At 41.3% G+C, this 23,402-nt stretch overlaps 1 protein-coding gene and 1 long non-coding RNA gene across 2 annotated transcripts in view; one reads left to right on the top strand and one right to left on the bottom strand.

The window, feature by feature from the left end:
* Window positions 1-23,402, top strand: part of LOC147846603 (uncharacterized) — a 151,083-nt gene that overhangs the window by 51,437 nt on the left and 76,244 nt on the right. The gene's annotated exons all lie outside the window — the stretch shown is intronic.
* tmem200cb (transmembrane protein 200C, genome duplicate b) overlaps window positions 1-23,402 on the bottom strand; it is a 31,301-nt gene that overhangs the window by 4,359 nt on the left and 3,540 nt on the right. Inside the window, exon 2 of the mRNA XM_087241739.2 lies at window positions 1,984-2,651. Coding sequence (XP_087097865.1) covers window positions 1,984-2,618 — 635 coding nt within the window. The 5' untranslated portion in view covers window positions 2,619-2,651. The remainder of the gene's footprint in view (window positions 1-1,983; window positions 2,652-23,402) is intronic.

Consider the following 23,402-nt stretch of genomic DNA (forward strand, 5'->3'; position numbering starts at 1 on the left):
TGGATGATGCTCCTGCAGCCACAGGACAACGGCACCAGTGCTTCACCACACACCAGCTATAGGTGGAGGGGAGTGGAGAGACAGTGATGGAACCAATTCAGTGGATGGCCATGATGGGTATGGGGCGAAAGAAGGAATTTGGACAGGACACCGGGGTTACACTCCTACTCTTTACCAGAAGTAAAGATTTTTATTGAGCACAGAGAGTCAAGACCTTGGTTTAAAGTCTCATCTGAAGGATGGCGCTCACTGACAGTATGGTGTCCCCTTCCCTTTACTGGGGTGTTAGGACTCACACAGACCACAAGTTCAACGCCCCCTACTGGCCTCTCTAACACCACTGCCAAAAGCAACTTAGTTTTCCATCTGGTCTCCCATCCAGGCACTGACCAGGCCCAGCCCTGCTTAGGTTCAGTGAGTAACCGCGCATGCGCTGCAGAGTGATATGGCGGTGGATCCAAAGTCTAACTCTCTTACAATTAATCCATGGCTGCCTAATTAATCTGATCTCCAACCGTATGTCTTGGACACTCAGCGGCAGAGCTGTCCACTGATCAATACCAGGTGTTGAGTTGGATCTGCTGGCAAAGGAGGCAGCCGAACAGACGCCGCAGAGGGATTTTGGATTCTCTAATCTTGACCCCTTTAAAGGCACAGATCAACTGTGAGAAACAAGCAAGGACAACTATAGACTTAGGAGTAAACATCCACTAGTCTGATTGTCAGACAGCTTTGCATATTAATAAGGCTAAACAGGCAGTGCAGTAGCGGGTGTCGCGGACATCTATTCTGCCGCCCTATGCGCAGATATAACTGAGGACACGCGGGTGTCGCGGACCTCTATTCTGCCGCCCTATGCGCGGATATAACTGAGGACGCGCGGGTGTCGCGGACCTCTATTCTGCCGCCCTATGCGCGGATATAACTGAGGACACGAGGGTGTCGCGGACCTCTATTCTGCCACACTATGCGCGGATATAACTGAGGACGCGCGGGTGTCGCGGACCTCTATTCTGCCGCCCTATGCGCAGATATAACTGAGGACGCGCGGGTGTCGCGGACCTCTATTCTGCCGCCCTATGCGCGGATATAACTTAGGACACGCGGGTGCTGATGGAAGTGTCGCCTATGCGCGAATATATCTGAGGACGCGGGTGGTGAGGGAGGTGTCACAGACACAACTGAGGACGCGGGTCGTAAGGGAGGTGTCTCGGACACCGCCCTCTCTATACTGCCGCCCTAGGTGGCCGCCTAGGTCGCTTTATGGACGCGCCGGCCCTGGTGATATGCAGTCAAATATTTTGCCAAACAGATCTGCCACTTTTTGCGCTCATAAACAATCATAAAGCTCTCGTGCTGCAGGAATGAGGAGGTCTGCTGAAGGTGCAGCTGTCGTGCTGTGAGGGGTTTGCGTATTTAATAATCTACGGCAGTTTGCGTTCACTGAACAGTAAGAATGATTAATAAATCCATATGAAACAGCCCCTTAAAGTCACGTCTCGCTTTCAGTTTTGGGCTTTGGCGCATTTTGCACTCAGACTACAAGCGTACCGCGCCAATTCCCAAGTGAACCTCGCTCAGGTCCACCTCTTCCAACCGGGCCAGGGCCGGCCAAGTGAACCATGCCAGAGCCCGATTCAGCGCACTCACACTTCTCAAACGATCCAGGAAACGGGCCTGGGCACGGTTCGGATAGCATAGTGTGAGTACGCCCTAACAGAATGTTTTACACTATAAACCTTTGATCACTTTATTGGAGGCGGAGCTTATCCTCCCTATTACATCATAGAGCAGAACATTCCAGAAGCTGTGGTTTGGTCAGATCTGCTTCAACATGAGCTGATTTCAGAGGAACCACAAGGTGTTGAGTTCTGAAACCTACAGGATGTTTTCATGACAATACGAGCTCTAATATGAGAAATGGCGAAGGATATTTTGATTTCTCATTTCATGACCCCTTTAATGATGTAAAGAGTAACTCACCCAAAGCTGTTTCTGGCGCACGACAGGCGCCGCTGCTTTCCTGAGTTTCTCGGCGTCGTGTTTTTTCCCTCGCCACTCTTAGACTGCATGTGGCTGATGAGGCCATTGAACGGGATGCAATCTTTGCTGCGCAGGCTGTGGATGTCGATGACGGTGGAGTAAATGTCCCGCAGGTTAATTATCTTCGTTTTCTTGTCTCTGTCCTCATGCAGAACTGCATTGGCGCAGATGAAGAGGAAGATGCCGATGCCCATGACCAGCGGCCCCAGCACTTTCAGGTTGTCCGACTGCAGGTATCCACCAAACAGACTCTGGAAGAACCCGAGTGAGTGTGCGACGGGAGACGAGGAGTTAAAGCTGGACTCATTAATATGTGTGAAGCCCGGTGTGGCGTGTGTGTTTTCAACAGGCCAGTATCCCAGCACGGCCATGGCCACACCCACTAGCAGGATCAGCACGCCCAGCGCCGCCACCAGCCCCGAACCCGAGCACAGCTGCACTTTACCCTTCACCACCACCACGTCATTCTTACGCTTCTTCTTGGCTTTCCTCTTTTTCTTGTTTTCTGCTCGGTTCTTGGATCGCAGTGAATCCTGTCGCCGAGTGATCCTCAGCAGGCCGCCAGTTGCAATCATCACTGCTATTGGATAATGAGACTGTCAATCATCCTGTGGGCGAGAACAAACAAAACAGTTTAAGTGAGGGATTTATCAGCTGATCTGTCGTATGAGACTGAATGGCTTATCCTGTGATAACCACCGGCTGGATGTACATTATGCTGATTATTATAAGAAACTAATGTATAAGACAAACAGCTGATCTGATTTGTAATCATTTATTAACTGTTTAATTAAATGTAATGCTGACAGAAAGAAAAATGGCTGATTCATTCATTCATTCGTTTTCTTTCGGCGTAGTCCCTTTATTCATCAGGGGTCGCCACAGCAGAATGAACCGCCAACTATTCTAGCATATGTTTTCAACAGCGGATGCCCTTCCAGCTGCAACCTAGCACTGGGAAACACCCATACACACTCATTCACACACACACTCCTACACTATGGCCAGTTTAGTTGATCAATCCCCCTATAGCGCATGTGTTTGGACTGTGGGGGAAACCGGAGCACCTGGAGGAAACCCACACCGATACAGGGAGAACATGCTAATTTTTGCTTCATCTTAGATCCCCTACTAGTAAATATTCATTTTCCTTCGGCTTACTCTCTTTATTTATCAGGGGTCACAACAGTGGAAAAAAAAAAAAAAAAAAAATTCAATTTAAATTTAATTTAAAATAAATAAATCAATTGGAAAAAAAAGTATAATGTAAATAATCAAAATAAAAGAATCATAATTCGGTCTTTATATACTTCTTTACTTTCCCTTTTGTTCTATTTGTTCCCCTTTTCTGTCTCTATCAATGTTATTTATTAATTTTATTATTATTTATAATATTTGTTTTCTATTTATTATTATTATTATACATAAATTATTATTATTATTATTAATTTTTATATACCAGTACTTTTCCTGACCAGTCCAACAACAGATTAAAAAAAAAAAAAGAAAAGAAAAAAAAGGAAAGAAAGAGAAGAGGAGGAAAGGAAAAAAAAAAGAGAGAGAGAAAAAAAAAACTACTTGCATGTACTAAATTCACAGGGTAAAGTGTAACGTAGGCATGGCAGCCTGGGCACTGCACTGGACTGATCCATGCCACACGTTACACTTTTTTTAATGCATCACAAAGCAACTGACAAACACTTAATGCCCATCACACAACTACAACCTCCTTAATTTATTGTTACAGCTGTTGTTCTTTTTATTATTATCATTATTTTTAGTATTATTATTATTATTACCAACATGAGTATATTATAGTTATCAAGTTAATAATCTATCTTACATATCTTTAATATTATTCTTCCATGTGGGTTTGTATAATTCATAATTAGCATTGATATAGTGTTTTCTTTTTTATTTATTTAGTTTTTATTATTATTATTAATTTCTTTTTTGCTTATTCTCATTGCTCTGTTTGCTGAACTTTATTTATTTTATTTTTCACTCTTTTTGTTTCTTTTCTTTTTCTTCGACTCCTCCCCTTCATTTTCTGTTTTTTTTTATTTATTTATTTTTATTATTATTTTATTAATTTTGGTTTATTATTATTTGTTTATTTTCTCTTTTCCTCTCTTTCCCCTTCTACTTACTACTATTATTATTATTTATGATTATTATTATTGTTATTATTATCATTATTATTATTATTATTACTTGTCTTCTCCCTGATTTCCCATCCTCCCCTTTCCTCGACATCTTTGTCATAAATGGTATTACTTTTATTTTTTGTTATCATTATTATTATTACTGTTCTGACTTGTCCTGTTATCTTTTCATTATCATTATTACAAGTATTTATACCATTATCATTAGTAAGGTTGCAGTTGTTGTAGTTGTAACGGTAGTAGTTGTAGTAGTAGTAGTAGTAGTTGAAGTAGTAGTCATTGTAATAGTATCGATTGTTATTGAGTAATTGTTACGGAGATTATAGAAGTTGTAGTTCATGTAGTAGTAGATGTCATTGGTATAGTAGTAGCAGAAGTAGTAATGGTGTGGTGGTTACAGTAGTAGTAGTAGTCGTTGTTGGTGTAGTAATTTCAGTAGTAGATGTTGTTGATGTAGATGTAGTAGAAGTGATTGTAGTAGTAGTAGTAGTGGTAGTAGTAGTAGTAGTAGTAGTAGTAGTCGCAGTAGACATTGTTGTATTAATTGTAGCAAACGCTATAGTAGTATCAGTAGTAGTAGTCGTTGTAGTAGTATCAGTATTAGTAGACATTGTAGTAGTAGTAGTCGTGGTTGTGGCTGTAGTAGAAGCAGTAGTAGTTGTTATATAAGTAACTTTCTGTAGTAGTAGTTGGTGTAGCACTTGTGATTTATTATTATTGTTGTCAGTTATTACTGTTGTCCTTTCTCTCTTTTTACTCTCATATTTACTATCATACATTAATAAGCATTGTTGTTACTCCCTACCTCTGACTGGTTTCTTTCTATATGTTTTATCTATATCTGTGACACTTGCTTCATTTATTGACTGTTATTGTTCCTAATGTATGTACTCTGACCTGTCCACCAAGTTACCTTTACATGCATACACACACTCACACGCACACACTCATGCACATACCAGTACCTGACTTTATTGTTGATGTTTTTGTTGTTTTTGTTTTGTTGCTTTGTATTTGTTATCTGTCGATGTTTTCTTGTATTTGTATGATTTTTGCATATTCTTAAAAAAAAAAAAAAACAACAACAGTGGAATGAACCGCCAACTATTCCAACATATGTTTTACACAGCGGATGCCCTTCCAGCCGCAACCCAGTCCTGGGAAACACCCATACACACTCTAACATTCACACACACACTCATACATTGTGGCCAATCTAGTTTAACATTTAAATATTGACTCATTATACTGCCAAAGTTGTGTTTTAATTACTTTTCCTATTGCTTTAACTTGACCCAATACTGCAGTAAATTTATTAAGAAATAAAAGTATTTTCTAAACAAACATAACATTTTGTAAAGATAGAGAAAAGTTAAATATTGCATGCATTAAAACATGAACCATTTCAAAGGAATGACAACTTATTTAATGTATGCAATAGATTGTGACTTATAGGTAATTCATAATCATGTGCAATTACTATGATAAAGTGACCCTGTTTAGTTTATTCTGCACAATATAATTCATTTATTCATTCATTTTCCCTCAGCTTAGTCTCTATTTCAGAGGTCGCCACAGCGGAATGAACCGCCAACTATTCCAGCATATGTTTTATAGAGCAGATGCCCTTCCAGCTGCAACCCAGTTCTGGGAAACACCCATACACACATTCACACACACACACACACACACACACACACACACACACACACTCATACACTATGGTCAATTTAGTTGATCAGTTCCCCTATAGCGCATGTGTTTGGACTGTGGGGGAAACCGGAGCACCCACAGGAAACCCACACCAACATGGGGAAAACATGCAAACTCCACACAGAAACGCCAACTGACCCAGCCGAGACTCGAACCAGCAACCTTCTTGCTGTGAGGCAATCATGCTACCCAGCGTGACACCAAAACTAAATACAGATCAGTTGAATTTCTCTACAGATATTAATGCAAGTACATTAAAAGTAACGGTAATTAAATGACCTAAATATGAACAGCAGTCCCATTATTTAGAGCAACTCGTTGCTTTATAACTTATTAAACCCAAACACTACATGCATCATGTCTGTTGCGTAATTACACAATAAGAAGCTCATTCAGACATGATAAATACACCACATAATTTGCTTAAACAATGCTCCAGGAACGAAAGAATCCTTCCTGATCATGAAGAAGTGTTTACACCGCTGCAGGAGCTCAGAGACACACACACTGCTCTGGCTCCACAATCCATTCACACCTTTCCAGATCAGGAGAAACAGCCATAAATCCAAGACAATAAAAGCTTCACTGAGCTTCCACTGGGACAAGAGGTGACCGGAAGACCATTCGTACCCTGGAGTGGAAAAACAGCACCTGGCAACCATCTAATGTGCAGCACAAACCAGACCAACCTGCCTAGACTTGCTGAAAATGAGTACCATAACCTACATTTCTGCTAAATATAAAATACATCGCTCCATGTACGTTTTGTTGTGTCTACAGAAATATCATTTAGGGTGTATTTGTTTGACATTTCAGATGGCAAATCCACTAGAGGGCGCTGTTTATATTTTTGCAAAACACAAAATACACTGCCCCTGGTACGTTTTGTTGTACGTTTCAGATCCACTAGAGGGCACAGTCTACATTTCTGTGAAAAAAAAAAAAAAACATTGCTCCAGGTACGTTTTGTTGTACATTTCTGATGACAAATCCACTAGAGGGCGCTGTCTACATTTCTGCAAACATAAAATACATTGCTCCGGGTTCGTTTTGTTGTACGTTTCAGATGACAAATCCACTAGAGGGTGCTGTTTATATTTCAGCAAATTTAAAAGACGTAATTTAGGGTGCGTTGTGTTGTACGTTTCAGGTGAAAAAACACTAGAGGGTGCTGTGTACATTTTTGCGAATCTGAAATAAATAAATGCATTGTTCACCAATAATAAAATCTAAAATACATGAAGGGATAGTTCACTAAAAAAGGAAATTTTTCTCACTATTTACTAGTGGTTATACACCTTAAAAATACCTTATAAAACAATATTTTTTAAAAAGTCAACTATCCCTTTAAGGTGTGTTTTGTTGTGCTTTACAGATGACAAATAGAGGGCGCTGTTTTTAATGTTTGCAAATCTCCCATATGTTACTGTGGATATGTTTTGTTGTACATGTCAGATCCACTAGAGGGCGCTGTCTACATTTCTGCAAAACATAAAATACATTGCTCCGGGTATGTTTTGTTTATTTCAGATGACAAATCCACCAGAGGGTACTTTTTATATTTTTGCAAATCTGAAATATGATATGATATGATTCTGCAAAACTTTAAATACATTGCTCCGGGTATGTTTTGTTGTACGTTTCAGATGACAAATGCACTAGAGGGCGCTGTCAGATAACAAATCCACTAGAGGGTGCTGTCATATAATAAATCCACTAGAGGGTGCTGTTTACATCTTTACAAAACACAAAATACATTGCTCTGGATACGTTTAGTTGTATGTTTCAGATGTCAAATCCACTAGAGGGCGCTGTCTGTATTTCTGCAAAACATTAAATATATTGCTCCGGGTAAGTTTTATTGTACGTTTTGGAAAATGCACTAGAGGGTGCTGTCAGATAACAAATCCACTAGAGGGTGCTGTCAGATAACAAATCCACAAGAGGGCGCTCTTTACATTTTTACAAAACACAAAATACATTGCTCCTGGTACGTTTTGTTGTACGTTTCAGATGACAAATCCACTAGAGGGTGCTGTCAGATAACAAATGCATTAGAGGGCGCTGTCATATAACAAATCCACTAGAGGGCGCTGTTTACATTTTTACAAAACACAAAATACATTGCTCCTGGTACGTTTTGTTGTACGTTTCAGATGACAAATCCTCTAGAGGGTGCTGTCAGATAACAAATGCATTAGAGGGCGCTGTCAGATAACAAATCCACAAGAGGGCGCTGTTTACATTTTTACAAAACACAAAATACATTGCTCTGGATACGTTTAGTTGTATGTTTCAGATGTCAAATCCACTAGAGGGCGCTGTCTACATATCTGCAAAACATTAAATACATTGCTCCGGGCACATTTTGTTGTACATTTCAGACTTGAGGGAGCAGTCTATATTTTTGCAAATCTGAAATAAATATTTGTTTGGGAGTTGTGCCAATTATTTCACAGAAATTCTACAAATATTTTGTATACAGTAAACTTTTTTTAGTCACACACATTAACGCTTGTTTATTTCCCTCATTTAAAATATAGGTTCATCATTTTCTGATCCCATAGCTGTGTGACGAGCTGTTTTGGAAAATATAAACAGATATTTCAATACAGTCAACATATACATCCTCTGTGAATTTATCTGAAGATTTTACCACAAATCCCACATGCATGATGATGGAGCTGCACATAAAAAAATTAGGACGTTCTTAAGGACAAAATGAAGAGCTTCTTATGCTTTAGTTTTTGTAATTGCTCTTGAGAAAATAGGAGTGTTTTCCTAAGCTGTGGAGCAGGTGATGAGGTGAGAGAACAGCAGGAGCTCAGGGTGTGGGATAACGACAGATGAACAACTGCTTCTTGCAGATCGTCTCAGTTTAGAAAGTTTATTGTTTTGTTGCACACCGTCTGCTTCTGGGAGTTCCCGGAGGAGCTGGAGAGATCAGAGTCCTCACAGCATACCAGGGCTGCCAACTTTTGGCTTTAGCTTAGAGTCAGAAATTTTGCCCCGCCTCTATGACTCAAACCACGCCCCCACAAAGCCACGCCCCCTTTTATTTATACATATATAAATAAAATATTATTTTAATACATACTTTTTTCCCGGAGATGGGTTGTGGCTGGAAGGGCATCTGCTGCGTAAAAACGTGCTGGATAAGTTGGCGGTTCATTCTGCTGTGGTGACCCCGGATTAATAAAGTGAGTAAGCCGACAAGAAAATGAATAAATGAATACTTTTTACAAAATATTTATTATAAATAGATCTATGTGCCCTCCAGAAACTTGCGTTCTGTGAATGAACGTCGCCTCGTGGTTCCATCCCAAAGAGGGAAGAAATCACTTTCCCGAACTCTCGCATTCAATCTGCCCAGTTGGTGGAATGAACTCCCTAACTGCATCAGAACGGCAGAGTCACTCGCTGTCTTCAAGAAACCACTAAACACTCAACTATTTAGTCTCCACTTCCCTTCCTAATCTGCAATTGCCTCTCTGAATATCACACTAACTGTACCCAAAAAAAAAAAAAAAAAAATACTAATACTACTAACACTTCCCTTCTTACACTTTACATACCCGAAACTTGCCTACAGCACTTATTCATTGTTGCTCTTATAGTTGTGTAAATTGCTTCCTTGTCCTCATTTGTAAGTCGCTTTGGATAAAAGCGTCTGCTAAATGACTAAATGTGAATGTAAATAAGAGTATTATTACTATTATACAATTATTCTATTCTAAATAAACATTAGGCGAGTGAACCAATGGGAGTAAACCCTTCCCTTGCAGAAGATTACAGAATTATTTTTATTTTTTTACATTTATTTGTAAACCGAGTGCATTTTAAAATGCGTTTCACTTGTTGTTTTTGCTTTATCCATCAAGATAATCATTTTATGTTTTAATCAATTATGGCCTACATTGGTTTTTATGTAGACTGAGAATCTCAATAAAGGTTTGAAAGCGGTGCATCTTACTGCAGGGACGCGTTTCTCAGCACAACATCTGTAGCACAAGGCATGAGCGGCACGTGAGCAGCGCATATATATATATATTTTTTCCACATGCATGTTCACAACCGGGATTTATATCGGGAGAGGGAACGCGAGCCGGAGCGGTGCGAGAGGAGCACGGGTATGTTGTCTGTGGGCATGCGTCAGTTTGTTTTTGATTACATTGCCTTCACCAGCGTTGGTTCGGTTGCACATAGAGAATAACATCTTTATATAATAATAAAACTCTTTAAACCCGTCTTTATTATAATGGAATAAATATTTCACTGAAATGATTTTACTGCGTGAGAAAAGTGATGTGTGGCGTGAGAGCGTGAGAATACGGTCAATTGCGTGACTCATGCCGAATGCATGAGAGTTGGCAACTCTGCAGCATGTAAAATACTACTGGACAAGCAAACCTTTTAGCAGTGTTGGGGAAAGTTACTCTTGATAAAAATGCGTTACAATATCCAGTTACTCCCTAAAAGGGCAAAAGAGTGGAGGAACTATGACGTCACTTTGTAGGCTAAGCGGCTGCTAGCATAAAACTGGTTCCCTCATGAAAATCCCTATAGGATTTCCCCATAGGCATAGGATTGCGAATAATAAGCTCTGTGTTCAAACACTGTTCATTACACTTACACGTTTTGTTCAGCCGGATAATCGTCACACCAAAATACAACTTTGAGCACTTTTGGATCTTAAATACAAACGCAAGAATTTAAAAAGCCAACATTAGGCTATAAACGCACTACACTGACTGACGTCAGCCCCACCCTGCTACAGACGACTTATCAAGCTTATTATTAGAAACAACGTCTATGACAAAGAGTTAATCTCTCTGTTAATTATATTATAATCCACGCTATATATTATAACTGTCGCCACTGGTTCAGAATCAGTAGAGCTGCGCATCGATTAATTTGCTCTTCAGTGTTTGAACTCTCAGTAATGACTTCAAACCACACTGAACTGAGCTAAACTGAACTGAACTTAAACACTAAAACCTGAACCACACTAGTTACTATGAATATTTATGTTCAGCTGCTTTGACACAATCTACATTGTAAAAGTGCTATACAAATAAAGCTGAATTGAATTGAATAAACAAATAAATACGCAAAAACACACAGACCTATGCGCCTTTTGGATTGCTTTTACTTGGGAAATACGTCTGTTTTGCTTTACAGTTGCTCTATATGTTTTAAAACTGCGTGTATAAATCTGCCTATATAGTATTATTCTAAGACATGTTTAAATAAGTGTATCGCTCGCGTGCACACAGCCTGCTTACCTTAACAGACGACAGAAATGAGGCGTGAGGAGGAACAAGTCTATCAAATACCTGCAAGTTCCCTCATGGACAGAGCAACATTCAATATTCCTTTATTGTTACGAAGTACAGCGAAAAGCAGCTCATACAGTCACATCTGCTAAACGTTTTATGGAGTGTAAAAATTGCAGTAATAAAAGAGATAAATGTGTTCAGATGAAGAAATAAAAAGCTGAAAAATCGCTTGATCACGTGAAAACGACAGTTAACATGCATGTATTTTTACATATTTATTCACACGTCTGCATTACTGAGAGCAGGACAGAGACAGGCTGCACTGGTGAGCAGTATTCATATAATAATGTTTATTAAAATAAAAGATCAACAAATTAATGTCTCGACAGCCTTTATAAGACAAGGAATTATCTACACACAATCTGAATTTCCAATTAGAAAAATACGACAAACTATGAAATACTCTTCATGAAAATACCTAAATAACAGACAAATCCAAATGCACAACGCAAGCGAGCTCGATAACGTATATAATATCAGACATGTCACCCTGCAGCCCAAGACCGGTTACTCACTGAAGCTAAGCAGGGCTGAGCCTGGTCAGTACCTAGATGGGAGACCACTAGGGAACACTAGGTTGCTGTTGGAAGTGGTGTTAGTGAGGCCAGCAGGGGGCGCTCAACCTGTGGTCTGTGTGAGTCCTAATGCCCCAGTATAGTGAAGGGGACACTATACTGTCAGTGGGCGCCGTCTTTTCAGATGAGACGAGGTCCTGACTCTCTGTGGTCATTAAATATCCCATGGCACTTCTCGTGAAAGAGCAGGGGTGTAACCCTGGTGTCCTGGCCAAAGTCCCTCTATCGGCCCTTACGATCATGGTCTCCCAATCATCCTCTTCCACCGAATTGGCTCTATCACCGTCTCTCCACTCCAAGAAATAGCTGGTGTGTGGTGAGCGCACAGGCGTCGTTGTCCTGTGGCTGCCGTCGCATCATCCAAGTAGAGCTGCACACTGGTGGTGGTGTGAAGAGACCCCCCCTCATGATTGTGAAGCGCTTTGGGTGTACGGCCATACACAATAAATGCGCTATATAAATACACATTACATTACATAAAGCAACCGTCTTTTTAAAGAAGCGTAACCGATTTTAAAACTCAAGAGTGTGCTGTAGCTGATGTGTTTTATGTCATAGAACAAAACATGAAAGTATCTTGAGTTTGTGTTTGCCACGAACCTTATTTAAGCGATTTTACTGAAACCTCATTGAAAAAATCCATTGACTTTGGGACGAGGGAACCGGAACTGCTAAAATGCAAACTCACTTCCGGGTTTTAGCATACAAATTGACGTGATAGTTCCTCCACTCTGTTAATTGTGCGACTTAATTACTTTTTTCGGTAAGTAATGCGTTACATTACTTTTGAGTTATTTTTGCATTAGAAATTAAAACTTTGCATCTAATAACTTTGTTATGGACTGTACTTATTTATATCACCCAGTCCTAATGACAACAGGTGACTCATTTGAATCTATTATTCATTCATTTTCTTGTCAGCTTATGCTGCGTTCACACCAGACACGGAACGCGCGTCAAGCGCGAGTGATTTACATGTTAAGTCAATGCAAACGCGCAAATAGACATCCTGCAGCGCGATATGCGCGAATGGCACGAATGACGCGAATTGCGCGATGCGAATTGCGCGATGCGAATGGTGCGATACGCGCGAATTTAGCATTTTGCGAGTTTGATGCGCTTAATGCGCATTTCGCGCGAATCACTTGAGTTCGAAAATCTGAACTTCAGCAGACATTTGAGCTGCGTCAACCAATCAGGAGCTTGCTCTTGTGGGGGCGTGATTGTGACGTATCGCCTGTTGTCGGTGTCCCAGGGGAAATCCCTCAGCAGACACAGACAAGAAGTTCATCAAACTGGGCTGGGCTCAGTCAGAAGCACCGCTGAAAGCCTCCATCAGCCAGGTTCAGTTTCTGGAGGAGTTAATGAGCTTAAAGAGCTGGATGCACCTCTGAAAGCATGTAGTGGACTCAGACACGGCCCTAAACTTATCGATGCTGTTTATCATCCTTCATAAAGCACATAAACACTGTTATTTTCTTCATAAAATCCATGTTAGCCATTTAGCTATGCAGCTAGAGTCACGGGGCAGACAGAAGCCCCGCCCATCACGCGAATCCGCATCTGTTCTGAAGTGAATTTGACACGCGAATGAAGCGAGTAACCTCAAATGTTCACTCGGCTATTTACGCACGAATTGCACGATTTATCCGCGTGTTCTGTGTCTGGTGTGAACACAGCATTAGTCCCTTTATACATCCGGGGTTGCCACAGCGGAATGAACCGCTAACTTATCTAGCACATTTTTACGCAGCGGATGCCCTTCCAGCCGCAACCCATCTCTGGGAAACATCCACACCCACATTCACCCACACACTCATACACTACGGACAATTTAGCCTACCCAGTTCCCCTATAGCGCATGTGTTTGGACTGTGGGGGAAACCGGAGCACCCGGAGGAAACCCACGCGAACGCAGGGAGAACATGCAAACTCCTCACAGAAACACCAACTAAGCCGGGGATCGAACCAGCGACCTTCTTGCTGTGAGGCGATGGCACTACCTACTGCACCACTGCGTCGCCTGAATCTATCATAGTAATCATTATTATTATTAGTGTTTTATTAGTTAAGAGCTCCAGCACATCTCAGTGAGCTTATTAGGCCATATACAGCTTCTACAGGGCCGGATTAACCAATGGGCCTTATGGGCACAGACCCTGGGCCCGTGCGCACTAGGGGCCCCTGCGAGGGGGGAGAAAAAAAGACAATTTCGGAGTGTCTTTTTTGGCTAATTGCAAATAGTGCATCTTGTTGGAATAAGCTATTAAGGGTTTACGCCCATCGATTCCTGATTGATAGAGACAAGATGAGTATAGAGCTGTTATTTGTTATAGCCGCAGTGACGCACCTTGTAAGGCGCCCAGCAGCATCTTTTGACGCGATTAATCATAAACTCGGTTCGAATCCACCATCAGCTGAACTCGTGCTACTTTTTTCCCTCCCCATTACATATCAGATTGGAAATATATTTATTTTTAACAGGAAAGAAACATTTTTTTTAAATAATGCAAATGTGATATAAAGTCACAAGTGTCTCGTGGGTATTTAATAATGTTTAGCCTTATTATAGGCGCCTCCCTCTCTGCAAAAACTATATTGCTCAGACAACTGTATTTCCTCTGAGCAAAAAAATCACGATCACATATTAATATTATTATTATATTTTAACTGCCTTTTTTCCGTTAACTAAACAGAATGCTGTAATTGGTCAAGCGCGGAAACGTCAGTTTTGTAATAACCCACACTAAACTGAGCGGACTTTAGTGTAGGAGAGGAGAGAGACCGGAGAGAAGAGGTATAGTGTGTGTGATTTCGGATACTTTTAGGTTTTTAATCAAGTCTTCATCACGAGAAGAGTAGAGAAAACAAAGGGAGAGGAGGAGAGAGAGACTTGGATACTTTTAAATCTAACTTGAAGACGTATGTTTACTCCCTTGCCTTTAAGTGACTCATACATGTAATTTTTTAATACTGTATTTTAATATTACACATCTATTTCATTTTCTTACATTTTTTTTCATTCAAGTTTTATTATTATTATTTTTTTTAATTTATCTCATTGTAAAGCACTTTGGATCAACTACAGTTGTATAAAATTGTGCTCTATGAATAAAGTTTGCCTTGCCTTGCCATCTCTTCAGATTTACAGGAGCAGCTAGTGAGTGAGAAATAACACGCCTGTTTGTTTGCTTTATAAGGCGAAGCTGCTGTATTTTTGTTTAGAGCCAACATGTTGCTTTTGTATTTCTGCTTTGTCATAATCCCTGCATCTGTTTATCAGCACGCACGCAGTTATCGGCTTCTGTTCGTCATATTGATTGAAGCAGATGCAGCATGTAAACACATGGGGTTAAAAAACACCCAACATCAGAGATTACAGCAACAGTTTCTGCCGTCTCTCAGGAGTTCAGCATACGCACAGCACTGACTTCTCCTCACATCATCTGCAAATATTCAGATTTCACCAGCCCCCGATTCCAATCAAACAATCAATTACAGATGCAGACGACATGGCCTAATTACACTGACTAATGTAGAGTTCACCCTTGCCAGCAGGTTTTCAATTTGCCTAATCCCTCAGAATTATGCGTGGCGTACAGTGATGTTGCGATGAATAATTCATGGTGTAAAAAGTCTTCAGTAAAACCATCAGGACACACAGTCACTGGAAATGTCAGCATGTATGAGCTTGTACGTCTGACAGACGGGAGACAGGACCGCTTCAGAGACACCGCAGACGCTTAATCTGGAGGACCACAACCATGACACAACCACGGTTGCCAACTATTTTCAACAAAAAGGCGCTAAAGCTCTGGCCGAAAAGTCGCTAGATTACGTCATTCGTTAATTTGCATATTACTGACGTCATCACGCTCTTCCATTTCTGTTTGTTTGACAGCCTTTAGTCAATAAAAAAGGTATTTATATTTGCTCTGCCCTTTATATAAGCATGTCAAATTACCTAAATGTATTGCTGTTTGAATACAGTATACAAGTTCTGAAATTGTCTCTACAATATCTGTGATTGTGAACAAGAAAATAATAAACGGCCAAATTAAAATAAAGGAGAAGCAGATCGGTTTGACTGTACAAGGGGAATACCTTCACACTGCCGGTGCTAAATCATTTGCCGTCGGTACGCAGAGAGGTGATCTGCTGTCAGGCTGCAGGTGGGAGAGGCTGCTGTAGAGGACTGACTGGGCCGCCTGTCAGTAATCTAAGGCGGGGGAGGGGCTGACAGCATCACCCGCAGCTCGTTGAGAAGAGTAGAGATGGTACAGTATGGACAAATGACAGTCTAAAAAAATCTCCAGTAACACCCAAAAAAGTCGCTAGATTTGTCGCTATATAGTCGCTCTTCTGAAAATTTGACGCTAGGGGGGTCTGAAAAGTCACTAAGTTGGCAACACTGAACACAACACAACAATAACCCGAGCCACAATTACAACCAGAGCACTCAACAACCACTATAACTATATACAGTAAGAACACTCGGAACATCTTAGCAACTGCATAGCAACACCCTGACAACCAGGGATGGGCAGTATTTATAATACATGTATTTAAATTCAAAACAGTGTTTTGTAATTAGTATTTGATGAAGTTTATTAAACAGGTTTATATTTTGTAGTAAAATACTTCAGTGTCTTGTATTTTAAAATACTGTGTAAGAAGCTAGTCTACATGACCACATCATAAAAATGTGTCTTCAGATTGACGCTTTCTCTGTTATTTGCACAGGCTTGACATCTGAACAGAAAATTGATTAAGCAGGTGGTCAATGCTTGGAGTACAAATGGAAATTATGCAGCACACATATATATGGGCCCTATCATACATCCGGCGCAATGCGGCGCAAGGCGTAACGCAATTATTGTTTGCTAGTTTCAGCTGGACGTAAGGGTCATTTTGACGTTTTTAAAAAGCAAATGCATTTGCGCTCATATGTGCGGCCATAGGCGTTCTGGTCTAAAACAGGAGGCGTGTTAGGGCGCATTGCTGGCGCGTTGCTATTTTGAGGATCTAAAATAGACTGTTCAATAGACCAACTGAGAGGAGGTGTAAAGCCCAGCGCAGAGCGTGTTAGTTGTGCGCCTCGCTTACCCATTGCTTAATACACACAGGATGTACAGCAATACGCAAATATCTTTACAGATGAAAAGGAATTAAAGGATTAAAATATTACAATAATTATTATTTTCAACGCGGGCTCATTCTGGAAACGTAGTCCCGCGGATGTTTCTGGAGGTCACAAAAGGTACGTGTTTGTGCAGTTTTTGTTTTTGCGAATCCACGAGAGGCAGCTGTGCGTGTTTTTTTGCGTCTCGAACACCTCTCGGGAGCATGCGCCGTTCGCACCGGTGCTGTTCTCACGTTAAAAGCCGCCAGAGGCCGCTGGGCCCAGCCACCCTCCTCCTCCTCTTTCCTTAAACCCAAGCAACGATTTACAAAAGCAGTCCAGAAAAAAAAAAAAAAAAGCAAAAGCCCTCGTCCAATTTTTTCGTATTTCGCCGCATTCTCGCCCCGTCACAAACTCGTTCGCTTTTATTTTTTTATTCTGTTTTTCATTTTACATGATTTCTGGAAACGCTCTTCCTCGAAATCCAACCCGGTCGTCGTCGCCGGGGCCAGCTCCTCCTCCTCCAGGCCTCCGCTCCGCCGACGTAACACTACGAGCTAAGCGGACAAACTGGTTGCGGTGGAAAGGCCTTCACACGGAGGTGAGCCGTCAGCTGGCAAACGCAAAGAAAAGGAGAGCGGCGTCACACCACCCCGAAGTGTTGGCTCGAAAAAACGAAATGCGGCCATACGTACCTCCGGCCACGTAAATCGCACATATATATATATATATATATATATATATATATATATATATATATATATATATATATATATATATATATATTAGGGATGTAACGGTATCAGAATTTCACGGTTCGGTAATACCTCGGTATGAATGTCACGGTACGGTATTTATTGAATCATTTACAGGAAAAAACAAAACTTATGAAAATACTCCAAAAAAGTGCCAAAAGTGTCAATGACATACAAATTAGCCATCTATCTGTAAGCTTTGAAACAGGAACTTCAATTTTAATAACAAAAAAATATTAAACCATGTGAAAAAATAAAGTTTCAATTTAGTATTGTTGAAAACTCATCACATTCAACATTTAATCACTCACTCACTTAGATAGAGATGGCTTTAAAGGAAAATTATCATATAAATATAATCTGGTAAAAGCTGGTATCTCTGGGTATTTACAATGTCCCCTGCAACAGAAAAAACCCTCTCATTTGGGACTGAGGTTCTTGGCCCAGGTTGTTAGCAGTGGGTAACGTTGTGCATTGTCTTTCCCCCACTTGAGAGGACAAACCATGAGTGAGATAGAGATCTCATGTCTGCATCAATCTGAACAGTGTGCTGTGTTTCTGCAGTCCCCATGATTGATTAGTCGTATTCCCCAACTTGCAGGCACGTGCACACATAGGGCTCAACCTGTGCAGTGCACATGCCCTTTTTAGTCTTGGATAGAAAGTGCCCTTCCAAAATGATCAAAAGTGTCCCCGCGACGCGACACAACCTCCGTCCCCGCTTTACAGTACGCGCGCGACAACACCAATATTCAGTACGCGCGCGGCGACAACACCCGCTTTAGGGTTTTCCAGCTCTTTTTTATCCCCGCTTCTAGCAGCACACTCCATTTTCGCATTATTGGATCTGTAGCGACAACAGACCGCAAAGGATGATGGCCACCCCTGGGCTGATGGGAATTGTAGTTTCCGGTACCTCCCGTTCGCTTCATTCGCCTGAGCAAATTTTCTCAGAAGACCTATAGTTTTACCGAGTCATGCGACTACGGTAATATCGAAAAAAATTAATATTGCGGTATGACGGTATTTACAATACCGTTACATCCCTAATATATATATATACCAGAGGTCGCGTTAACTGAATATTTTTCGTCATTGATGGATTTTTTCACCTGTGACGGAAAAATCTGAAGGTGATTCGTCATTTTGACGGATTATGCTGAGGGTGATCTATTGTAATTTGTAGCTGTAATTCCCTCTCCTGTCCAGCTGATGGCGATTATCTTTGTTTTGTCTTCTCTCTGTCACTGTTGCAAAAATCTCGCCGCAGCTGAGTGAGAAGTTTCTTTAAACGGCCAAATAGTTGCGATATTAATAATAAAGGTGAAAAAAGAGGAAGTGATGCAGTGGACGACGAAGAACAAACAGACAAAAATCCTCAGTCGCTGACAGCTGTTGTTACGGGCCAACCAAGCGGCAACAAGGAGGTCAGGTGGTTTGGAGTGCTTTGTGAGCTGAGCACTACCGAACGCAGAGGGGTGAAGCCGCGGCCCTGGTGCTGTAGGAGCGCGTGCTGCAGTATTTTTCCCGGTGAAACCAGTGCTTGCAAGACCAGGAAATCCCACATTCAGAAAATCCAGCAAACTTCTGATCACTTTCTGAGGAGAAATGTTTCCTAACTTCAAAACGCGGTCTGAAATGGCCAGATAGCAGGTAGTAATCGGCCCTAGCTCGGCTGCCATTCGGCGCCTCCGGCTCTGACTCGGCATTGGCGAGTGTTATCCGGCCCGCAGCTTGCTCCCGCACATGCCTTTGTGATGCGGCTGTAAAGCACTGGCCAAATTCCTGTTAACCATATCTGGCCCGAGTCTGTCTGTAGAGTCCGGGCCGCTTCCTGACAAGGACTTTCCAGTCTGGCAGCAGAACGCGGCTTCAGCCTCCAAATTTAAAACTGTCTTAAGAAGTCGACTTTCCGAGGCAAAGCCACAGAATTTAATGACAACTGCCTCTGGATCAGTTTCTCTTGGTGCGTTTGATTACGCACAGCACCAGTTCAGATCGACGCAGGAGGAAGATATGAGGTAAGGCAGATATGAGTTTTTGCTCATTTGTCCAATAAATGAATGGATATTTAGCCTATATGCTCGTCGTGCAAGGTCATTATTAAAATATGAATGAAAAAAGCGATTGGAAAATATGCAAATTAATTGACGGTCAATTATAGGTCATGACGGAAATTTTACAACCCTCTCCATCAAAATGATGGACAATGACAAAGTCTAACGCAATCTCTGATATATAATACATATATATACAGTACATACTCAGAAAAATGAAATACCCGATTTAATTACTGAGGAAAAAAACTCCTTAATTGCATTAGTTTTAATTTGAATAATTCTTTAATTTACTCAACTGGTCTTGACTGCTCTTTTTCCTTCAGCTCATCCCTGTGTTTAAAGGTGGTTGATACACACACACACACACACTCCCACACACCCGCCTCAGCCCACCGCTGATCCATACGGCTTTAATGTCAGCGCCAGACAAACCAAACAATCCCACAAGCCTCGTCTGAAGCCTTTATGAGTCCAGGCTTCTTTAGAGTCTCCTTCCCCACGCCGCACAAAACCTCAGGATTTACACAGACTGCTGGAGACTCAGTACATACATAACAATACGTGTTCTGTCCTCACTTTGGTGTCTCTCTTCCTAAAGTTAGACTCCATCCAACACACAGGCTTGTGGGAGAATGTTGCGTTAATACACCCCCTACTGAGCATGCTGGAAAACAGTGATACTACAGAACAGATATATGAGGGATTACTGAGCACTTATACTGTGCATTACTGTCTAATATATAATGAGCTGATCACTGCTCTCCTCTGCTCTCCAGGACAGTGTGTAGCTCCTCCCCTTTTTAAAAAACAGCCAATAGCATTGTTCTGCTTTATCACTGCTCTGCCAGTTTTAGTGGTTGAGCTCAAATGCATCAACTTTAAAGCATCCTGAAGGGAGCGAGGCATGTCAGACACGAGAGAGCATTTAATTAGTCAGAAGGTTTGATGAGAAACTAAAGTATGGGGTGACATAAAAAAAATAACTTTGATCGATTTAGTCATAAATTACAAGCCGTACATGTTTATATCAGGTTTTATATGTTCTAAATGTGAATTTTGTCTATTTTGGAGCACACTAGCTTACATATATCCTAAAAACTAACAACTACTGATACTAGCATATAAAAAAACTACATTTAACTTCATTCTAGGCTGCTTTCACATCTGTAGTTCGCTTCATTTGGTCCGGACCAAGCGCAATAAATTATACATTATTGCATCTTCTGCCGTCTTTGGGTCGTTTTCACACCACACTGCTGGCTTTGGTCTGAACCAGTTGAAACGAGCCAAAATGCAGTCATGTGACAAAATCCACCTCTCTCATTGGCCAGATGGTGTTATTTCTTAAACTGCTTATTGATTGGTTTATTGAACTCCCGCAAGTAAACAAAACCAGCAGACACAAAATGTGGTTTTGACTCTGGAGGGTTGACTGCGCTGACTGATTGTATCTCTGCTTTACACAAACTATACATTTTGAGAATGAAGCGCGGCCACGGCTGGAAAACAGTGTTCAATGCATCACTCGTCACTTCAGGAGGAGGCGTGAATTAATTTAGCTAAACTGCAACATGCTCATCTTGCGGAAATATCACCCACGATCCATCAGGTAATGTTTCCCCCTCTCTCTCTCTCTCTCTCTCTGTTGGTAAAGCGCTGTCAACAAATATTTTCCTCCATATCCCATTATGCACAGCGCATCGGCCTACGGCAGCTGGACAAGTCCAAAAGGCGCAGTACTTTTTGCGGTTGGACCTGTTTTAGTACGGATCATATTCTCACCACAAACGAACCACTCCAGGGTTTGTTTGAAAGCAAACAGAGTCCACCTCTTCAAGCAGGTCTCGGTACACTTATTTGGTCCGCTTTTAGTGCGCACTCGAGAACGATTGCTGCATTCTCACCTGCCCAAACCAACCACACCAAAAGAGAAAACGAACTCTACTGCAATTAAATCAAACTAAACAAGGCAGGTGGGAAAACACCCCTAAATTTCACAGGACCTTTAAAGGGACTTTGAGTGAAAGACCTCTACTAGTGTCTTGTGTGAAACTCTTCTTAACTTAGCCAATTAGCTGAATTGTAACGTTCAGAACGTTACTATGACGTCACTGTTTTAAAAAGATGCTACATGCATTAAAATAGTGCTGCAGAATTTTTATTGTCAATAGAAGTGTGGCATTTTTTAAACGATGGTAGCGTAGCAAGGCGAGGATTGTGTGCTTTATGCTTAGCGTTGAGCGTTCAGAATTTTTTAAAAGCTCAGACACTTGGAGAAATGCTCAAAGCTGAGCGATTCCAGCAGCGGGGGGCGCTGTTAGTGGCTAAAAGCCGATTCACCCTGCTTTGACTGAACTCTTGGAATTTCTAGTTTATATGATCCTAATGATCTGAGTGATCTGTTAGGTTTGTATTCAGTGAGCATATCTGTCATGTATTTAGGTCCTAGGCCATTTAGTGATGTATAGACCAGTAATAATACTTTAAAATCTATTCTGAATGTAACTGGCAGCCAGTGTAGAGACCTGAGGACAGGTCTCTACACTTAAAGAGCATCTTATTCCAGAATTAGTCTGAAAAGTTTCAGCTCAAAACACCCGTCAGGATCATTTATTATAGCCTCCAGTAGGGAACAAAATCTGCACATTTTGGTGGACTACAGTAGGGTTGGGTACCGAAACCCGGTGCCATTCTAGTACCGGTACCTTTGTAACCAGTATGTACAGGATCAAATCAGCATATGAATTTCGTTGCCTAATTTCAGTACCACTAATGCTGCGACAAGAACGTAAGAAGCATCAAGGGGTGCATCAAAGGCACACATAGGTACACGTTGTCACTCCATCTCTAAACATTTAAATCTAAACAACTGAGGAATACGGACAGGCAATGTCAGGCATTTGTTCTTGTTGCTTAGTGAACGGATGCACGCAGTACAGCGCATTTGTTGAGCGAGAGCGACTCTCTTCAGATCAACATGATCAACAGCATGATCACGTTCAACAAATTAGCTTAAACTAAGCTTTCTAAAGTGTATTTTACAAGCAAGGATTCTGACACAGCAACGTGAAGGAGATGCTTTACAAAAATTGCATGTAGGGGGGGGGGGGGGACACGTCAAGCATGATGACACATTTGAGGGTGCATAGAATCAACTTAAAGGCAGAGGAATGCACTGACTCTGAAAGCTCGCAACATCATCTGGCACTTGCATTGAGTGCGTACATGGACACCAATGCTCTGATTTTAATATGATTATGACAATACTCTGATTAAGAGTGTAGACTACCATGTAAACAGTGATTTTTGATTACCTTAAAGGACCACATACACCTGCTTCATGAAATGCGGAGGTTTTTTCTTTCCATTCAACGTGCGGTATCAAACTCCATTAAAAGAGCACTCTCCCACTAGCCTGTACTTAATGCTCGCATCAAATACCCGTTGGTCATGGGGTCATGAATGAAATGAATTAAAGTGAAACTGCAGTTAAAGTCGCAGTGGATGGCGAGTCGATCGTGAACAGTATAAGGGGGGGGGGGGGGTGATTGGGGGCACTTCAGTTCATTTTGGAAGGGCACTTTCTATCCAAGACTAAAAAGGTTGGGCCCTATGTGTGCACGTGCCTGA

This window comes from Danio rerio, chromosome 2, assembly GCF_052040795.2.
Source record: "Danio rerio strain M-AB ecotype USA chromosome 2, GRCz13ab, whole genome shotgun sequence".
In the NCBI taxonomy this organism is placed as follows: Eukaryota; Metazoa; Chordata; class Actinopteri; order Cypriniformes; family Danionidae; genus Danio; species Danio rerio.